This window comes from Peromyscus maniculatus, chromosome 5 (assembly GCF_049852395.1).
Source record: "Peromyscus maniculatus bairdii isolate BWxNUB_F1_BW_parent chromosome 5, HU_Pman_BW_mat_3.1, whole genome shotgun sequence".
NCBI classification, from domain to species: domain Eukaryota; kingdom Metazoa; phylum Chordata; class Mammalia; order Rodentia; family Cricetidae; genus Peromyscus; species Peromyscus maniculatus.
In genome coordinates this window covers 144,287,476-144,309,217 of record NC_134856.1, presented here as the reverse complement: position 1 = coordinate 144,309,217, position 21,742 = coordinate 144,287,476, and the positions used below count along the sequence as shown (strand labels likewise).

At 41.8% G+C, this 21,742-nt stretch overlaps 1 protein-coding gene across 2 annotated transcripts; it reads left to right on the top strand.

Annotated features, from left to right (window-relative positions):
- Window positions 1-1,146: 1,146 nt before the first annotated feature.
- Znf367 (zinc finger protein 367) lies at window positions 1,147-21,008 on the top strand. Of its 2 annotated transcripts, none has more exons than XM_006981731.4 (5): window positions 1,147-1,826; window positions 9,415-9,565; window positions 13,040-13,159; window positions 14,305-14,443; window positions 18,485-21,008. In XM_006981731.4, exons 1-5 carry the CDS (start codon window positions 1,431-1,433, stop codon window positions 18,705-18,707), a joined length of 1,029 nt encoding a protein of 342 aa, XP_006981793.1. In that variant the 5' UTR covers window positions 1,147-1,430; the 3' UTR covers window positions 18,708-21,008. The 2 variants fall into 2 exon arrangements, with proteins under 2 accessions (XP_006981793.1, XP_042134569.1); XM_042278635.2 differs by lacking the exon at window positions 1,147-1,826 and adding an exon at window positions 2,014-2,138.
- Window positions 21,009-21,742: the final 734 nt, after the last annotated feature.

The window sequence follows — 21,742 nt, the reverse complement described above, 5'->3', positions numbered from 1 at the left end:
GGCTAAATTAACTAGGCATAGCTTTGTATTAAAAGGTTTAGTTAAGTGTGTTATTTTGCACTTATGATGTTTACTTACCAGTTCTATCGCTTGACCACTGGATAGTCATTCAACATTAAAAAAAAAAACCTTTACTGAACCTTTACTAGGATTAGGCTGCCTGGAAAACACAGCAAATGAGCCACAGTTACCAGTTCTATCCTTTAACCACTTAATAATTTATTCATTGATTCAAGCCTTTACTTTGAACTGCTACCAGCATCATACTGCCTGGAAAACACTGGAAGCAAGTGAGCTGGAGCCACGCTTGCACCTTCCAGAGAGAAGGTGGGCCTTTGATTTGCCTCGGTTCCAGTGACAGGGTGCAGAGAGAGGAGGGGAGCGGGCGGCTCCTATGAGCGCAGGCCGTTCGTGCCCCCACCGCGGTCCTGAGCATGGCAGCAAGCTCCAGGAGGCAAGGAACGCTGCAGGACTCATCCTTAGCGAGGCTGGTCACAGGACTCCACTAAGAACCCTACCCATAGGCGGGCGTGATGGCGCACGCCTTAGTCTTAGCAATGGAGAGGCAGGGGAATGTGCGAGTTCGAGGTCAGCCTGGTCTACATAGTGAGTTCCAGGACAGCCAGTAGAGACACTCGTCTCAAAAAAAAAAAAAAAACGGTGCCGAGCTCAGGGGAGGGCGGAGGGCCCGGCCCGGCCACGGCCCTTTAAACAGGCTCCGCGCGGGAACCACGGCCCAACAGTCCCAGGCACGCTACGGGCGGGCGGCGCCCCTTCCTGCCCAGCAGCAACCCTTCCCGCAGCTTCTCCAATCAGCAAACTCCTGCCCCAACCTCTTCTGGTGGGGGCGGGGCCGAAGATGCTCTCCCCCGCCCACCAACAGTCTCCACGCCCCTTCCCCGCAGCTTCTCCAATCAACAGCCTCCTTTCCTCCCCTCTTTTGCGGGACTCATCCGGGGGGCGGAGCTTCCGACGGGTGTGTCAGGAGGAGACGCGCGCTCCTACAGACTTTCGAATGCAGTTGGCCCTCAAGACAAAAAAATATGAGAGCATCGGCCAATGACGTGGCAGTAAGGACCCGCGCTCGGACTTGGTTCCGCCCCCTCCGGACGGAACATATCCTGGACCCTGCTATTGGTCCGCGCGACCTGTCACTCGTCGCGGTGGCCAGCCGCAGGGTCCTCGCGGTGACTGGTTCCGCCCAGGCGCGAAATGTAACGCGGGAAAAGCCGGAGCAGGGACCGCGGCGGCAGGTTGTTATTCTCGGAGACTGAGCGCTGCGCGTTCCGTTTTCTGTCAGCGCCGCTGCTGCAGCCTGAGCGTCCAGAGCTGCCTGCCATGAGCCGGCGGCTGTGAGGCACCGAGGCGTAGCAGCGCGGGCGAGCAGTCGAAGCTCGAGCGGAGAGCGCGAGGGCTGCAGACGAGCCAGCATGATCCGCGGCGCCCCGGCACCCATGGCGGAGCCGCCGCCGGTCATCTTCTGCCACGACTCCCCGAAGCGCGTGCTGGTGTCAGTCATCAGGACCACGCCGGCAACGCCTCCGTGCAGCGGCGTGGGGGAGCCCGAGCAGCCGCCGCCGCTCGTCCCCACCAGCCCCGGCTTCAGCGACTTCATGGTGTACCCGTGGCGCTGGGGCGAGAACGCGCATAACGTGACGCTCAGCCCGGGGGCGGCGGGTGGCGGCGGCGGCGTTTCGGCTGGGCTGCCCGCGGCGGCTGAGCTCCCGACGTTGCGGGGTGCGCCACCATCCACCACCTCGGTGGCCGCCGCGTCGGGCGGGGAGGACGAGGAGGAGGCGAGCAGCCCAGACAGCGGCCACCTCAAGGTGAGCGGCGGAGGCGGCCCGGGCGCGGGGCAGCCTGGGGCCCGTTAACGGCGCGGCTCGGCAGTGGGGCGGGGCCGGGGAGGAAAAGCGGGGCGGCGGGGGCGGTGGCTGACAGGACGCTGACGTCACTGCCGCGCGCCAAAACCGGACGGGGGCGGGGCGGTCACGTGACGGGTGCGGCTCTAAGACCGGGCTGAGGGTAGCAGGTGCAGCGGGGTGATGAAGGGGAGGCTGGCAGTGTCCGTGGTCCAGACGCCCCGCACTGCTGTTTGTAATCTCCCAACCGTGGGCTTCTTAGATCTGGGAAAGGATGTGAGCATCTGGCTCCAGCCTACATGGGGGTAGGGGGCATGGTATCACTCTGTAGCCCTGGCTGGCCTGGGACTCAATAAGTAGACCTCGATCTCTCAGAGGTCCACCCTCCTTTACCTTCTGAGTGCTGAGATTCAAGGCTAGCGCCACCATGCCCCAATGTACACTTTACATCCGGAGCAGGGGTTTGTTAAAGCGTCTTCATTAAGATCGCATAGCTGGCTAGTGGGAGTGCTGGTCAAGATTTTGTGGCTGGGAGCCTTGCTTGAGTGTTGGTACACGGTGACTGCTTGGATGGACCCGATACTATATCGGTGGGGCTAGACTTGAATACTTCCAGTCATCAGCGCTTTATAAAGGTGCCGGTAAATTTGTGTGTGGAGCCGGGCGTGGTGGCACATGCCTTTAATCCCAGCACTCGGGAGGCAGAGGCAGGCGGATCTTTGTGAGTTCGAGGCCAGCCTGGGCTACCAAGTGAGCTCCAGGAAAGGCGCAAAGCTACACAGAGAAACCCCGTCTCGAAAAAACCAAAAAAAAAAAAAAAAAAAAAAAAAAAAATTTGTGTGTGGAATAAATGTTGCTAATACAGAATAAATATTCAAGTTCTGTTGGTTGGGTGCCTGAGTAACATAATTTGCTACAGATGTAGCGAGCAAATCACCTAGTGGATAAAGGGATACCTCGTTTATAAATTGAAACAAGTTTGGTCACATGGTCATCAGCTAGAACGTTGAAACTGTTTTAGCGAATGAAACAGTCTTTACTAGTGGCATTGTTATTATAGGGCAGTAAAGTTGTAAGACTGCTTTGACATACTTAGAAACTGCACCTCAGTGTATATTTGAAAAACAGTAGAGATGTTGGTAGTAGTACCTGTGTTGGTGTAGGGAACAGCTGCTGTTGGCTTTAGGTAGCCCCTCCTAAAATGTCATCTTAGGTGCCTTAGGTACTTAGAAAATGCATTGTACAGTTAAGCAGTGTAAAGGCTTACATGTACAAATACTTGTTAATTTTTAATTTTATTACTTTATGTGTATATATGTTTTTGTTGCATGTATATCTGCACATGTGTATGCTTGGAACTGGAGTCGTAGACAGTTATGAGCCACCATGTTGGTGCTGGAAATCTAGCTTGAATCCTCTGGAAAAGTGCTCTTGACCACCGAGCCATCTCTTTACCCCTTCCTCTCATGACTTAATCTTAGTTTTTACTCAGTGTTTTTGGATTATCAAAGAAAAATGATGTTGTAAATCACTGGTTCTCAACCCTCCTAATGATGCGACCCTTTAATATAGTTCCTCATGTTGTGGTGATCCCCAACCATAAAATTATTTCGTTGCTTCTTCATAGTTGTAATTTTGCTACTGTTATGAATTGTAATGTGAATATCTGTGTTTTCTGATGGTCTTAGGCAAACCCTGTGAAAGGGTCGTTTGACCCCGAAAGGGTTCACTACCCATGCCCTGAGAACTGCTGTTGCAAATAAATAAAATCATAACTATGTTCTTTTTGGCTTGAATCAGACTTACCTTTACACAGATCTATGTAAATGTTCTTACAGTGCATAAGCTTAGCCGGGCGGTGGTGGCGCACACCTTTAATCCCAGCACTCGGGAGGCAGATCCAGGCAAATCTCTGTGAGTTCGAGGCCAGCTTGGTCTCCAAAGCGAGTTCCAGCAAAGGCGCAAAGCTACGCAGAGAAACCCTGTCTCAAAAAACAAAAAACAAACAAAACAAAACAAAAAAAAAAAAGCATAAGCTTAAGTTTTATTTCTGCATCTCACCTCTTTTAGAGGAAAATATACCAGAAATAACGTGGAAATGAAAAGGCTGTTATATATATTTCTAACCTCACAGAATATTTGTGATTTTCAGAAATGACTTGATAACAGATTCTAGTTCTTTTTTTTTTTTTTTTTTATTATTATTAATGAAGGGATTCAGGTGCAGTTCCAGAAATTCATTTAGGATTCTCAACTTAAGAGAGTGCTGGAATATGCTTTTACCTGAGAAAGGGACCTTGTTTGGTTTCTGGTCAGGATGTTGGTTTAAAGAGGGAGTCCAGTCTCCCTTATGCTGTTTTGCCTCTGAAGTTCTTACAGTGATGATCTCCCTCCCCAGGCTTTGAGAGAATGATGATGCATGGCTGAGTCTGCTCACTTTCCAGGAAGATGGAGATGAGTTTGTAGTGTAGCTAGTGTTAGTAGTGCTTCCGCCGCCACCATTCATTATGCCACTCTGAGGCACTAACAGCTGTGAGTGAGAGCAGTGTTTATTTTCTGTTTGTTGCTATGACTCCCAGGGGAGGTGTTAACATCTGAGTTGTGCGCCCTATGTCAGCTTTCTGTTGCTCTTTTGTTTGTCTCTACCCTACCTACTCTGTCTCTCTGAGTTGATAAAGAGTATCTGTCACATGCCAGCTTGTTTTGGTCCCTTATTTCAAGATCACTTAGCACTATTGGTGCATAATTTATCGTTGTTGTTTTTTTTTGTTGTTGTTGTTGTTTGTTTTTAGAGACAGGGTTTCTCTGTGTAGCTTTATGCCTTTCCTGGAACTCATTCTGTAGCCCAGGCTGGCCTCGAACTAACTGAGATCCGCCTGGCTCTGCCTCCCGAGTGCTGGGATCAAAGGCATAATTATTAACATTATCTCCTGGTGGTTGCATTTTGGGAAGGGAAAGAACAGGTATGGCATTCATGTTTTCCAGGATAGCATATCCCACAATCAGTGCACCTGTGCTTCCTGTTCAGACTGCATTCATGATGGATGCTGTGGGACCCAAGGGTCTGCTTCTCTGATACCATTCACTTGTAATCTGCCCTTGCCTGTCCTGTATTCACTTTTAATATCCAAACATTTAGAGTGTATGCAGTCTTGCACATAGTTGATTTATATATAGTAATTTCTGATCATCATCATTAAATAAAAACCTATTCTGTTAGCATGGTAGCTATCATTTATTACCTGGCATGGAGTGGGTACTTTGTAATGTTAGAAGTAAACAACCAGGTCCTCTGTTGAGCCCTCTGAGTTTTTTCATTTATCTAATCTTGTTTACCTGCTGAGGAATGAGAAAAAGAGTCCCCAAGATTAAGGTCATATGATAGGTAGCAGAATTTTTGGTACCTAGCCAGAACTCTTATTTTTATTCTCTATACCATATTCTTCCTGTATGTATCACATATAAATGGACTTTTAGGGATTCTTTTAAAATATTAAGCTGATGTAAGCATACATAACTTATAGCTTATCAGTTGAGATGCTTTATGTAAGGGTAGATGAATTGCAGTGGAGATTTGGGAAGTTGTGAAGACAGATCTAAGTGGGAAGTAGAGTCAGGAAGCAGATCTGAGCATCATAGGAGTTTAGATCCAGACCCGAGTGTGAGAAGGGATATATGATTCATTACATGTTCTCATCAGGGTACATAAACATCTCTCAAGATCTGCTTTTCTTTTCTTTCTGGGCTCTTATGCCTTGTCTTACATAGGTTTCTATTGCTGCGATTAAAACACCATGACTAAAAGCAACTTGGAAGGAACAACTCTGAGGTCATACTCCATCACTGAGGGAAGGCAGGACAGGAATCTGGGGGCAAGAGCTGATGAAGAGGCCAAGAGGAGTGCTGCTTACTGCCTTGATCCTTTGATTTATGGTGTTCTATTATTATACAATAGATAGGCCTTTTATTTGAACTTGTCTAAAACATTCAAGGACTTTTTAGGTCTTCTGTCTTCATATGACTATAAACACTTTGAGAATTACTCATCTGCCTCTTAGAAAGCAGGAGATTCTGTATGCAAAAGTTTTTAAGTGATGTAATCATCCAGAATTTCATGTTGGCATTACTTTTTCTTTGAGTTACCAATAGTCTTGATAAGATTTGTCCTTCAGGCTACAGACAAAATTGATTGCTGATAAACTTGCCTAGAAACATGGTGTTTCTTGTTGTTAAGACTAAATTGAAAATGGTCTATTCAAGTAATACTGGTTATTTTAATATATATGGTTGGGGCTGGGGAGGTGGCTCAGGGTGCAAAATGCTTGCTGCATAAGCCTAAGGGCCTGTGTTTAGATCCCTAGTACCCACATAAAAGCTAGGTGAAGAACAGCTATAACCACAGCGATGGATGTAGAAAGACAGGCAGATCCCAGGGCCTCTGGCTAAGTAGCCTAGTAGAAATGGTGAGCTTCAGGTTCAGTGAGAGACCCTGTCTCAAAAAATAAGGTGGAAAGGGCTAGAGGAGGACATCTGACATTGACCTCTGGCACCCAGATGTATGCACACATGTATGTAACACATGCACACAGATATGTGTGGCTAGTAGATGCTGCTCATTTATTTGGGACATTAGATGATTATTTCCTATCTTACTTCCTTAATTAAAAGAATACATTTATTGAACTATTACCTGTACATGGCAAGTATTGTGTTTATACATCCCTTACAACTGAACATGTTTTATTTTTCTCTAGTAGTAAGGAAAATAGTAATGGGTTATTTAATTATGCTTTTTCTTTTTGGTTTTTCAAGACAGTTTCTCTGTGAGTCCTGGCTGCCTGGAACTCACTTTGTAGACCAGGCTGGCCTTGAACTCACAGATCTACAGTACTAGAATTAAAGGTGTGTGCCACCCACCAGACCTGGCATGAGTTTCTCTTTGAAAGTGAAAACTGACTGGAGGAAATTTGGTCAGAGCCAAATTATCATTCTAGGTTTGAGGCTAAGATTTGAGCTTTGGAAACCTGTAGGTTTTTACATGGAAAGCAGTGACAACATCTTTTTTTTTTTTTTTTTTTTTTTTTTTGGTTTTTTGAGACAGGGTTTCTCTGTGTAGCTTTGCGCCTTTCCTGGAACTCACTTGGTAGCCCAGGCTGGCCTTGAACTCACAGAGATCCGCCTGACTCTGCCTCCCAAGTGCTGGGATTAAAGGCGTGAGCCACCACCGCCCGGCGACAACATCTTTATATTGGGTGTAGCTGTGCATGATATTTGTAGCACTGTTTTTCATATAACCTTTGTATGTGACAACTTACCTGGAAAATAAAAAGAATTTTTAAAGAAAAACATGCTGTTTTAGTTTAGAGAAGATAGTACAGACTTCCCATGAACAATACTCAGTTTCCCCTTTTGCTGGTATGTTCAATTACTAGAATATATTTGTGACCATGTTGGTATACTATCAGCTATTCAAGTTGTCTTGGAGTGTTTTGTTTGTTGGTTGGTTTTGAGATAGAGTCTCACTTTGTAACCCAGACAGGCCTCACTTGTAATCATCCTGCCTCAGCTCCTGAGTGCAGGGATCACAGGTATGTGCCATTATAGTGTCTTGATTTTTTTTTTTTTTAATTTTATTTTTCTCTTTTTGAGGCTTATGTAGTCTTGGCTGGCCTCCTTGAACTCACAGTGATCCACCTGCCTCTGCCCCCCAAGTGCGGGGATTAAAGGCTTGCACCTTTGTTTTTTTAATAAAGGTAAAATTATATGACATTAAATTATTAGCATTATGAAGTGTACAATTCAGTGGCATTTAGGATATTGACTGTTGTACAGCTTTGAAAACTTTTCATCACTGTTTAAGTCCCTGTATCTATTGAACAGTGATCCTAAAGCCCCATTTCCCAGCACACACAGGGTGATCCTTTCCAGTTCTGCAAATCAAGCCACAGACTCTGGGAGCTTGTTTTGGGTTGTACTGATGTCTTCTTTAGACCTTCAAATTCCTGACTTATAAGTTGTAATCTGTTTTCAGTTATATAAAAATATTTTCTCTTTTGTGTTGTACAGCTTTTGAGTGTTTAATTCTCATAGGTTTGTTCCAGTTTTCCATATGCTATTGATTCACAGCTTCATTCTATGTGGCCAGAAAAGGTGCTTGGGATACATTATTGAGATGTATTTTACATTCTAAGGCGGGGTCTGTCCTCATTTCTTTGTGGTCCTTCTGCTTATTTGCCTAACACATTGTTGAAGTCTCTAGATCATTTTGAACTATTTCTCCCATTAATTATGCCATATTTAGTTATGCATTTGGTGTGAATGTATTTGTAATTATCTTTTATGTCCTTTCATTTTTAATATATTCATATTTTATCTAAATTAAATCTTGTGGATAGCATGTAGTTGTCATTTAAAATCTGTCAGTCCCAGCATTTTAACGGGACATTTTGCCCTCCTTACTTTTAAAGTAGTTACTGATGACAAAGGACTTCTGGTGGTATTTTTTTTTTTTTTTTTTTTTTTTTAGTGTTCATTCTACTTGGTCTGTTTCTCAGTTTCTTTATTGATGCCTTGTATGTTGAGCTGACATTCCCTAGTACACCATTTTAATTTCTTTTTTTTAAACTTCCTGGTGATTATCTTGAAGTTATTAATTCACCTTTTACACTTATAATAATTTATTTTGAATCCACATTACTTTAGCTTCAGTAGCCTATTAAAACTACTCCTGTGTCATTTCCTTTTATAATGTCCCTTTCTAGTGCAGAGGATTGAGATTAAGCTCAAGGCCTCTGACATAGGCAAGTGCCTTGACCCTGAGCTACATCCTCAGCTAGGGATACACTTTACTTACCCAGCTGTTTACAGCTCTGTTATAGCCTTCACTTTCTTGTGTGTTAAGCTTGATCAGCCCCAGGTAGAGTTTCTGACTATGTTCAGGATTTTCTGGGCATGTGCTCAGTTTTCTGTGCTTTTCGGTGTCCTAACTTTACAAAGAAACTTTCTCCCTGATTTTCTCTCCCAGGCTTTTCCTGTGTCTGCTTGCTTTAGCTGAAACCAATCTTTTGGTCCAGAGAACAGCAGGTTGTTTTACAAGGTTTGTGAACAATGCCCTCTGAATAGTTAGTCTCATGTCCTGAGATATGCAAATTAGGTGAGGCAAAGACAAGTGCCTTATGTCAGTCCATCAAGTGCCCCATCCAGGTCACAGCAGACCGTTCGTCCAGAATCAGGTCTGGTCTGCTCTCTCTGCAAGCGGGGACAAGGGTCACACACTGAAGAATACAGACATTTGAAGGGTGCTACTGGGTAAAGAAAGAATGGGCAAGTGAAAATGCTGTGAGAGTGTTTGTTGATTCAGTTTTGGATGAGTTAGTTGCTGGTAGTTTATTCTGAGTCTGTGACCACTGATTTTAGTAGTTTTCTGTTATCTGTGGAGAGGTGGGCTATTGGAGCCACTTACTCTACTATTCTTGCTGATGCTGCTCAGTTTGCATCTTACACTGCTTTAATGATTATAGGAAATATTAAAGTTTATAAACAATGTTAACAGGATGGAATCCGACGTGGTAGACCCAGAGCAGACACTGTCCGGGATTTAATAAATGAAGGAGAGCATTCGTCCAGCAGGATCCGCTGTAACATCTGTAACAGGGTGTTTCCAAGGGAGAAATCACTCCAAGCTCACAAAAGGACTCATACAGGTATGATGACAACATTGTAGAAATGGCTACAAGTAATATTTGATTAAAACTTGATTATTTAGGTTAATTAATGTTATTTAATTAGGTTAAATAATGTTCATGTAAATTGCCTTATATTTTCTTATTGCCACTATTGTTTGTGAATTTTTAAAAATCAGCTACTGTTTACTCAATTGCTTTTTGGTGGGGAATGGTGTATTTAGGATTTTTAAACTTAACATAGTCATTATAGATGTCAATTGTGTCATTCATTATTACTGATTTTTTTTTCACTTCTACCTACCTGAATTCTATGTTTGCTCTTAACACTTACATGTCATACATTTTTATTTGTATATATAGAAAAATATATACAAATATAGAAATCCTTGCATTTTAAATACCATGTAGAAAGCAAAATACTTTGTAGAAGGCCCACGTTCTTTCCATAAAGTTAACCCCAGGAGGAGGGACCTTATAGTAAATCTCATAGTTTGTAGATGAAAACCCATTGCAACTGTCTTGCAAATTGTGCTGCCCAACACAGCACCCACTTCCTAGCATGACCTGTGAACACTTGAGATGTGCTACTCTAAATTGTCAGTAAATAATTTTGTCAATAATTGTTAGTATATAATTAAATGATAGTGTTTTTAGATAAATATGACTTATTTGTACAGATTAGCTTTAACTATTTTTACTTTTTCTTTATTATTATTGGTTTGTAGTTTTTTGTTTTTGTTTTTGTTTTTGACACAGGGTCTCACTATGTTGCTCTGGCTATCCTGGAACTCAGGCTGGGTTCAAACTCAGATATCCGCTTGCCCCTGCCCCTGCCCCTGCCCCTGCCCCCTGAGTGCTGGGATTAAAGGCATGCACCACCACCACTCCTGGCTTGTTTTTATTTTTTCAAACAAGGCTTCTACAGTTGTTCACAGTGTGTTTCTTTTTAATTTTTTTAATGATTTGTTTATTTTATGTGCACTGGTGTTTTGTCTGCATGTATGTCTCTGTGAGGGTGTTGGATTCCCTGGAACTAGAGTTATAATTGTGGGCTGCAATGCAATGTGGGTGCTGGGAATTGAGCTTAGGACCTCTGGAAGAGCAGCCAGTGATCTTAACTCTCCAGCCCCACAGTGTGTTTCTTTATCTTTTTATTTTTTTTGTTTTTAGATTTTATTATGTGTATGTATATTTTGCGTGCATGTATGTATGTATGCATGCGCAGTATGTGTGCCTGGTGCCCAAGGAGGCCAGAAGAAGGCATTCAATCCCCTGGATGGTTAGGGATGGTTGTGAGCCACCATGTGGGTGCTAGGAAGTTAATCTGAGTCCTCTGAAAGTGCAGCAAGTACTCTTAACCACTGAGCCATCTCTCCAGTGTCCACAGTGTGTTTCAGCTGAGCAGCACTCATCTAGAACTTGGGCTCCCTCCCCACCCCCAGACAGGATTTCTCTGTGTAGCCCCGGCTGTCCTGGAACTCGCTTTGTAGATCAGGCTGTCCTTGAATTCACAGAGATACACTTGACTCTGCCTCCCAAGTGCTGGGGCATTAAAGGTGTGTGCCACCACTGCCCAGCTGAGTTAATTTTTTTAAGTTAAAAATCACTGTAAGCTAAGATAGAGGCTTTGACCTTAATCAGTAAAACTATTGCTTCATGAAATAATACAATTTTGAGAACTTTTGAAGGCCTTTTCAATCTTATTAGTCTGAATCCTCCCCAGTAACTGCTTTATAGGCTGCAGAGCTCTTGTTGCCAGTGTAGGAAAGAGTCAGTTAAGATCATGGGCCCCAGGATAGCAGGAACTGTCTCTGACTCTGTTGTCCACTTCTGGGACCTATTCCTCCTACCAGATTGCCTCATTCAGCCTTAATAGAAGAGGAGGTGCCTAGTCTCACTGCAGTTTGATATACCATGGCTGGCTGATATCCATGGGAGGCCTGCCCTTATCTGAAGAGAAACAGAGGAAGAGGAGTGGATGTGGTGTAGGGGGAGGTGGGGGGAAGGAACTGGGAGGAGAGGAGGGAGGGGAAACTTTGGTTGGGATGTAAAAACAAATAAAAAACAAACAAACAAAAAGATTATGGGCCCTAATGAAGAAAGTCCCATGTTCCTGTCCTAATCTGCTACTACTTTGCTGTATGTCCCCAGATGCTTCTGTACCTTGGTTTGCTACTGGGACACAAAAAAGCAGATGCTGAATTCAAGTTCCCCAAGAAACAGTTAAGTTCTGATAGCACAGACTTTGTGGAAAGCTGTGCACTGTCCAAATGGACATTGTGAAATGTCCAATGGTCTAGCTGTTCATTGTGAAAACCAATGTCCCTGTAGCTCAGTATTTAAGTTATATGTAACTATCATGACTGTAAGTGTGCCTGTTGATACTGTGATGTTAAGGGATGTGTCACTGTTTTGAGTCATATTGAAAGAATTGTAATTGGTTAAAAGTTTGTCACTTATAATAAATAATATATTGATTAAGATTGACATTTTTGAGCACCTTATCTAGCTTAGCACTGTTGTATGTAGAAATTTAAATAAAGCAGAAAGTAGAAGAATTTCTGCAGGAGACTCCTATGATAAATAAGCACCACAGGACACTTCATGAGGAGATACAAAGTGCAGCTGAAAGCCTATGTGACTGGATTTGAATGGGTAGGGAAAAGTGTGGGTGTTTTGTTGTTTTGTTTTTTGAGACAGGATTTCTTTTTATAGCCTTGGCTGTCCTGGAACTAGCTCTGTAGACCACACTGGCCTCAAACTCACAGAGATCTGCCTATCTTTGCTTCCCGAGTGCTGGGATTAAAGGCATGCTCCACCATCACCAGTATTTTTAAGGATAAGAACCAGATAAAAAGGCATTGCCTCCTGGCTGGAATGTCTTTTTCTGGAGGAAAATAAAGATCCTTCTCCATTTAGCTAATGAATTTGGTGACACTGTATGCAGAGAAGATATTAGGAACCGCTTAAAAATCAGCAAGCAACTTTCAGCTGTCCCAGGAGCTCAACAGGGCTTGGGATGGTTTGAGGAATTACTGGTATTACAAATACAAAGGCAGTGTTCTGTGCCGGTGCCTCCAACTTGAAGTACAGTGTATGAAGGAGGCTAGCGGCCAGCTAGCAGGCTATTAGAGAATCCCCTTTGGTTGAGTGAGACCAAGGAAATAGCCACAGAAAGCAGGAGTTTGAGATAGTTTGTAAATCAGGAAAGAGCTCATAGTTGGAGTGTTGAGGAGAAAAGTATACATAAGCTGAAGATGCTGATATCAAGGACTAGAACCTGGGTTTCTAAATCCTCAAGGCCTAGAAGAAGTAGTGTACTTTGCAGAGGAGAGCTGCTCTGGTGCCACTCTGTCCCCCTGCCTGTGTGCACTGTGATGTGTGTGTGTCATTGTTCGCTGGAGTTCTGACTCATGTAAAGAGGATTTTTCTCCTGCCCTGTCCTCCTCTTGCCTTGCTGCCTCAGGTCTGATATGATGTCTATCTTCTTAGGTGAGAGACCGTATCTGTGTGATTATCCAGATTGTGGAAAAGCCTTTGTTCAGAGTGGACAGCTCAAAACACATCAGCGTCTTCACACCGGAGAGAAGCCTTTTGTCTGTTCAGAAAATGGTATGGTGTTAGAAGTGATATTTCAGGAGTAGTTAGAGTAAGTTTTACTTAGATTTTTAGTAATCAGCTCAGCTGGTAGTTTTACTTGGATTTTTTTGAGAAGAGAGAATTTTTGAAAAGCTTTTATAAGCATCATAAGCCTCTCACCCCCATGCTATGAATTAAGCCCAGGTCTTTGTGCATGCTAGACAGGTACTTTATTAACTGGAGTAAGTGTATCTTTTCTTTTTCTGTTTTTAGTTTTTATTTAAGTATTTTATGAGTATGAGTGCTCTATCTGCATGTATGCCTGCATGCCCGAAGAGGGCATCAGACCCTATTATAGATGGTTGTGAGCTGTCATGTGGTTGCTGGGAATTAAACTCAGGACCTCTGGAAGAGCTGCCAGTGCTCTTAACCTGAGCCATCTCTCTAGCCCCATTGTGTATCTTTTCTTAAGGTCATCTATTTGTGTGTGTGGTCAGGGGACCACTTGGATTCTAGGGATCAAACTTTGGTTATCAGGCTTGGCTGCAAGTACCTTTACCTACTGAGCTATCGAAGTGTTATTTTTTAAATCATAGTGTCCAAAAAAATTTTTTTTAAATGTATAATTTTCCAGTTATATTTCAGTATAGTTCTGTCCCTTTTTTTTTTTTTTGGTAGTTTTCTTGATTATTTTTCTAAATCTTAATTTTATGTCTATAAGCTATTTATTTTTAGTTTCCACATACGAGAGGAAAATTTTTGTTTCTTTCTGAGACAGGGTCTCACTGTGTAGCATTGCAGGGCCTGGAACTCCCTATATAGACCAGGCTGGCTTCAAACTCAAAAGAAATCCACCTGCCCCTGCCTCATGAGTGCTGGAATCAATGATGTGCAGCACTACATCTGACTTGTTAGAAAATTTTACTATTATTTAAAATTTATTTTATTTTATGAGTATGTGTTTACCTACATGTATATATGTCTACCATATGTGTTCTTGGTGCCTACAGAGGTCAGAAGAGGGCAATGGATCCCATGGATGTGACTATAGAAGCTTGTTTGGTTATAGAATTCAACGTCTCTGCCTTCCATTTACTTTATTATATACATTGAAGCTGGACATGTTTAGTATGTCTGAATGTCCAGATTCTAGTGAGCATTTCTTCTGTGTTTTAAAGGCTGCCTAAGCAGATTCACCCATGCAAACCGCCACTGTCCAAAGCACCCCTATGCCAGGCTGAAGAGAGAAGAGCCAACGGACACACTGAGCAAACATCAGTCTGCAGACAACAAGGCTGCTGCCGAGTGGCTGGCAAAGTAAGGCCTGCTGTGTGTCGTCTCCCAGAAAGACCCTTTGGGGCTTGGGCCCATGTTAAATTTTGAGAATTCTCTTATTTTAAATAAATTACTTTTATACATCATAAAATAGTTCAGAGTAACTCTTAATTTCCTATAGAGTTGTTAAGAGTGTTTGGGATTTGTTTGTGATAGAAATATAATTGTATGCCTCAAGCACAGAATATTTGGTTTTCTTTGTTTCATTGTTGAAAAATATGGAACACTCATGAATTTGTAAGTCATGGCAACAAGGAGATAAGTATAAAAATCTTTCTCTGGGGATATTTTGACTTAAAGACTGTCTGTTGTAAGCATCATTACAGATTCTCTGCAATGCTCCTGGGTCCCTTATTGTGCTGCTACAGCTCTACCTCCCCCTGGCCAAGCCACAGGGGGCTGACATTTATTAACAACCTTGCCGCTGTTGTTTTGATGCCTCTGTGCTCTTGGCTGGAGGGCTCACTTCTTCCTTTAGCTATTCTACTCACCTTCATTTCTCATTCAAACTAACATCATTTCAGGAAAGGCTTACCTGGCCTACCAAGGAACATTTGGAACAAACAGGCTGGGACCCACTTTACAGGTACTTCTTAAGAGGCTGGTATCATCCTGAGTATGGAGCCCAACCCTTTTCTGTAGTACTCAGAGCCCCAGCGACCTGTTGTCATTCTCTTGTTCTAGTCCTCAACTGTACTGAACGAATAGTTCTTTCAGTGCTTCTTATGTACTGCCAATATTCCTAGTGTGAGGACATAGATTTCCTGAAATGACAGGGTTGTATTTTATTTATTTGTAAACAAGTCTAACAATGTAGTCCTAGCAAGTCTGGAACTCACTATGGAGACATGTAGACTAGGGGCCACCATAGTCAAAGTAATGGATGCATCTGTCATATCCAAGTTTTCTCATGCTCCTTTGTAGCCCCTCTTTTCCACACTTTTCCTCAGCTAGCACTGATCTGCTGGGACTGTAAACTAATTTATATTTTCTAGAGCTTTATAGAAATGTCATCAAATGACTGCTTTCACTCAGCATCATTTGAGGTTCATCCATATTGAGTGTATCGGCCCATTCCTTTTATTTCTGGATAGTAATTTATTGTGTAGCTCTATGTCAGCTTGTTTAATCAATCACCTTTTGATAGATGTTTGGGTTGCTTTTAGCTATTATAAATAAAGCTTGAGCATTAGTATACAGGGCTTCATATTGACACTTGTATGTGGTGGCCCTATCATTTAAATATGCACTTTAGACATTTAGTGGACATTTACATTTTTTCTTTCAAGTTATCAGGTGGCTACAATAAGACCAAGCTAGAATTAAATAAAACTAGTGTTAAATTTTTGGATAAACTTTGTATTATTAACATTATTTTCATAATTATATTTCCTTTTTTATATTTTGGTTTTTTTGAAATAGGGTTTCTTTGTATAGCCCTAGTTGTCCTGGAACTTGCTCTGTAGACCAGGCTGGCCTTGAACTGACAGAGCCTTAGCCTCACAAGTGCTGGGATTAAAGACATGTACCACCATGCCCAGCTGTTGGTCATATTTCCTAGGTTTAATGTTTAATACTGCCAAGAGTTACCATCGTCGTGTTCCTACCACCCGTCACCCCCCCAAAAAAAATGATGAGCAAGTGGTAGCACATGCCTTTAATCCTAGCACTCAGGAGGCAGAGGCAGGTAGATCTCTAAAGTTAAGAGGCCAATCTGGACTACAGAGTAGAGAACAGCAGGGCTACACAGAGAACCTTGTCTCGAAAAAATAAAAACAACCCACAGTTTTGTTAAATAAATAGGTTTTTCCCCCCTGTGGTTTTGAGACTACCGATGCCCATGGCCTTGTACATGTTAGGCAAATGTTCTACCACTGATGTAGAGGATACGATAGGTTGGCTCCTAAAGCTTATTCATATATAATCATAGAGGTAGGTTTTTTTTGTTTTGTTTTGTTTTTTCTTGATGCTAGGGATTGAACTCAGGACCTTGATACATGTTATGCAAATGTTCTCCACTGAGCTACATACCCAGGGCACCACATAGTGTAATGGCAAACACATGATTAGAGAATGGAGTGTAAGAACTGAAACAGTAAATGTTTAGTTATAGATAGATGCCTGAAGAAGTGTAGTATGAATTGCTAAACAGTCTTATTAATAAAAAAAACCTGGAGCCAGATATTGGGGTGAAAGCTGAAAGATCAGAGGAAGAGAATAAGCCAGCCACAAGTTTTTACCATTAGGAAATCCTCAGCCCAAGAGAGCTTCTTCCTGTATACTCACGCCTTATGTACTTCTGTGCCCTGCCATCTTACTTCCTCTCTCCATCCAGCTATATCACTTCCTCTTTCTGCCCAGCTCTGTCACTTCCTGTTTGTCTGTACAGACCTCCAGACCTCTGTGGTTAACTAGTGCTGGGATTAAAGGCTCACCTGGCTGTTCCCAGTGTGGCCTTGAACTCAAAGAGATCCGGATAAAATCTCTGCCTTCTGAATGATGTGTGCTACCATTGCCTGACCTCTGTGTTTAATATAGTGGCTGGCTTTGTCCTCTGATCCCCAGGCAAACTTTATTTGTTAGAGCACAAATAAAATCACCACAAAGAGGAGTCTTCATTCCTGAATTTAAGTTCCCTATATAAATGGGTCTCCCATGTACTACCTCTGATAGTCACAGAAAAACAATTACTAAAGAACTGCTTTGACAAAATTTAATTTTTATTACTGTATATTCATTGGATATTGTAATGGGCCTCATTAAACACATAAAAGTCTATTAGGTATTTTGATCACAGTAATCCCTCTATATCCTCCATTTTCCTAGTCACCTCATTCCCTGAGACACTCTTGTTTCTTCTACTCTCATGACATGCAGATAAATGATTTAACGAGACTATAAAGTCTGAGGTCCACATATGACAGAAAACATGATATTTGTCTTTTTCTGTCTAAATCTTCTTTATGGCTGAATAAAATCCATTATGTATTATTTACTGTTGTAAAGGTGGTAGGATCTGGGAGAATGGAGCCAATAAATGAGGCCGACTAAAATCTTATGCAATAACCAACTTAGTTAGAACATTAGACAGTTCATACTCTGAGGGTTTAGAGGAGTCACATGAGTAAGCAAGCATACAGTCACAAGGTCAAGCTGTACATGGTGGGCAAGCCACACACTGCAGAAACATATTTTTTCATAGAGGCATATAAACAAACAACAATAGCCAGTTGTAATGAATGATCCGAAGTAAATTCCTATCCACTACACCTGGGAGGGTCACAAAAGCACAATCCAAAAACAATGCGTGTTTTTTACGAAACTGAGGTCACAAGACTCTGGTCTTGGTTTCTCACAGGCACTCAGAATCTGTGCTCCATTCTTGGACCATGTTCCAATAATGTATATATACAACATTTTCTCATTTGTTCATTTGCTCAAACCTAGGCTGATCTATAATTTGGCTACTGTCAGTGGTGCTGAGTAAGCCTGTATGTGCAAGTATCTTATGATCTATTGACTCGGGTGTGGGACAGCTCGGTCATATGGCAGTTGCATCTTGAGTATTTTGATGAACCTCCACGATATTTCAGAATTGGCTAAACTATTTATATTCCTATCAGTATGTAATAGGTCTGATTGAGGCAAGATAGGATCTCAGTGTAATTTTAATTATCCTGATAGTTAAAGATGTTGAACTTTGTTTTTTACATATTTGTTTACTGTTCATGCTTCATCTTTTGAGAATTACAAACTGTTTTTTAAAAAGTATTTTATGTGTATATATGCCTGAGTGTATGTGTGTGCAGGAGTTCATGGGGGCCTGAAAAGGGCATCAGATTCCCTGGAACTGGAGGTACAGACAGTTGCAGACTGCCATATAGGTGTTGGGAACCTAACCCAGGTCTTCTGGGATAGAAGCTCTAGTGCTCTTAACTACTGAGCCATCTCTCCAGCCCCACTAAGAAAATATATGACAACCTGATATCTACCATATAAATAACCTGTCTGCCTTTCGCACAGGTATTGGGAAATGAGAGAGCAACGCACCCCCACCCTGAAAGGCAAGCTAGTTCAGAAGGCTGATCAGGAGCAGCAGGACCCAATGGAGTACCTCCAGTCTGATGAAGAGGACGATGAGAAGAGCGGCGCCCAGCGCCGGCTGCAGGAGCAGCGAGAGCGGCTGCATGGGGCCCTGGCACTCATTGAGCTGGCCAACCTGACAGGGGCACCACTCCGCCAGTAGCCCCAACACTGACTCTTCACTGTACAAAAGTACTGCCCAGCATACTTACAAAGTAGATCCTTGGGCACAAGCTAAGCACCTTATTTGCTTATCATAGGCTGCTATTCTGTAGAAACTCATGAAGAATGTTGTTGCCTCAGACATGGGGTGAGAGAGAATTGCACTTTTTTTTTATACAGAAATGGATTTGATGTAAAGTTTAAAATATTTTGTAAATATGGACTGCAGTTACAGGGTAGAAGCTACATGTGGGAAGCTAGGTTTTGCAAGTTTAATGCATTCATTGGAAGCAGTTCTCACAGGAAGCACTTTGTGAATAAGACATTTGTATGAGAAAACAGTTTGGTTCAAATAGCCAAAGAGGGTTGAAATAGATTATTTATAAGATCATTTTAAACAGTGTATGTTAGTATGTGTGACAGTACTATAAACACTGAAGCAGGGCAGTGTGAAACATATGTATAAGATACATATTTTTAAATTGCAAAATAGCATGCCCAATAGGGCTAGAGAAATGGAAGGCCAGCTATTTGGAAAGATGCTGTAAGTTATGGACTTGGAAGAAAATAGGTATTTGAGGATCTTGGTAAGGGGTAGTAGTTGAGTTTTTTTAAATTGGTGTAAAATGAGTCTCATCGCATCTTTCTGGGCTTTTTAACTAACTGTAATGCTGACGCTTAGAAAGCTCGTCACCCAGCTTGTTGACTGGGGACTTTTGCACATTGCTCAGCTGCTGGATCTGAGTGATTAATCTTGCAAAGTCTAGGTAACCCAGCAACTGGTGCACATGTATGTATGTATGTATGTGTGTGTGTGTGTACACCAGTGAGATCTTTTATGGGCCCTGTAATGAGATTGGCACTTATGTTTATATTAATAAAAGGGACATCTGCAGGGTTGTTTTGTAGTGAAATGTTTTAGGTCTTTTGATAGTAAACACTAAATTTTAATTGTACTGCTTGTTTAGCATTATTAGCGGATGGAAGCCTCCATATTTATATTTTCAGTGCATATTGCCACCTTTCTGCTTCACTTCAGAATAACATGCCAAGCTATTTTGTGTTCACTAAATTTAGCTATCAGTTAAACACTTGAGTAAATATTAGCTACTCAAATATGCAGGCTTCTGAGATAGTTTTAACTGCAAGTGTGTTGTCTGATGGTTTAAAACCATTTTCTCCAAATAGATGAAGTTATTGAACACACGTTGTGTACTTAGGCATGAACAGAATCCCAGGGCTGAGCAGCCATCTCTTTATAGAGTCAGGAATCTCTGTCACTTGAGCTTTTGTTAAAAGGTGAATGAAACTATATACAGAACATGGTGATTTATAGACTCCTTAATTGGAGACTTCAAAGTAATAGGAGGAAGATGGGTTCTTCAGTGCCTTTGAGTTGAGATAGCACCCTACAAGTTTAGATTACACATTATTGAGAATGTAGGCTTTGTTATCAAAAATCTCAGCAGTTGTAGTACACAGGTAGTTAAATTGTGTAGCCTTGGGAGGTAAGGAAATATCTTGAGAAGCACTAGTGTGAAACTGAAGAAGTGATAGTTACAATAATGTGTATGCGAGGACATACTTTAAAAATGGAATTCCTCTGTATAGTCAATGACAGATCTTTAGGGGCTTTTTGTAATAACAGAATTTATATTTGTAATGGTCTAAGAATTTTATTTGTAGTCTGGTATGTAGAATTTTAACTTGGAGCACTTATAAGTATGGTAAGAGACCATAGCATCTGAATTTTCTTGGTTTGGGGTTCAACATTTTCTCTAGAATTTTTCCTCAGATGAATGGGAGTATATGGATCAAAGTGCAACACTCACCAGTATTGGGAAGTTTAAAATCTGATCAACTCACCTTAAGGACAGTAGTACAATTTGAAAAATGCAGTTAGCCAATTCACAGGTGATAAAAAAATCTTCGAAAAGTAAGGGCTTTGTTTGTTTCTCCAGCTGATTTTTGTCAACCATTGTGGTTATGTTCCCAAGTATTTTTTATTTGTATGATTGGATTTTAGTTTAAGAAATTATTTCAACTGCTTACCATTGGCCATATTTTAAAGCATTTTTTTTTTGATATAAGGTATGTACTTGGACAAAATACATTGGCATCTAAAATTTGAGGTGTGTTATGACTGCTTTTTGTTTTAAAAATGTGGTTACATTCAGATTTTTGAAGTGTTTTATGCTTCATATGGCTAAGTTGTAGTTTGGCAAAGTTAACAGCATATTAATAAACATGCTGTAATTTTAAAAGATGCTTTGAATAAAATTTTATTTTAATTTAAAACAAAGTACATGGGTCATTCTTGCAGTTTTTATAATTTCTCTATCAAAAATAAGGTAGCTGATATTTAAAAAAAATCCTAAAAAATAGAAACAGCCCACACCTGACATCCTTTATCTTAGCAGTCTCAGCTTTTTTAAGGTTGTGGGGACTGAATTCAGGGACTCAAAAAAACTAGGCAAGCATCGTACTACTGAGTTACATATGCTGAAGTTAGGTCTCAGACTTGGGACAAATGGCTGATTGAGGTGCCTACTAACATATCAAAGTAGACTCTGGCCACCAGGTTCTCCCAGCATCCCTCAGTCCCTACTTGTTATAGGGTCCTCCTGGCTGGCATACCCCACTGCCTACCCTGAATTCTCCTACCTAGAGGCTGGGCTGCCCTTCCCCCAGCTTTCCCTATATAATACAACCATTTTGGCTGTGCTGGTCCTTCTGGCCTCTTGTCTCTCCTCTTCCTTCCCCACTCTCCTCACATGGCCTGGCTCAGAGTTGTGTTTATTCTGGACTCCTCCAGATGCCTCTGCCTCTGACTATATTTTCCTTTTTTTTTTTTTTTTTATACAATAAATCACCACCATACCTAGGAACAGTCATGTTCCCTTTATTTATTTATTTTTCTCATTTAACTATATTGGTGTAGTTAATTTTTGGAAAAGAAAAATATAGGGGGTGATCATGTGCCATGGCTTATGTGTGGAGGCCTGGGGATAACTTTTGGAGTTGGATCACTCTTTC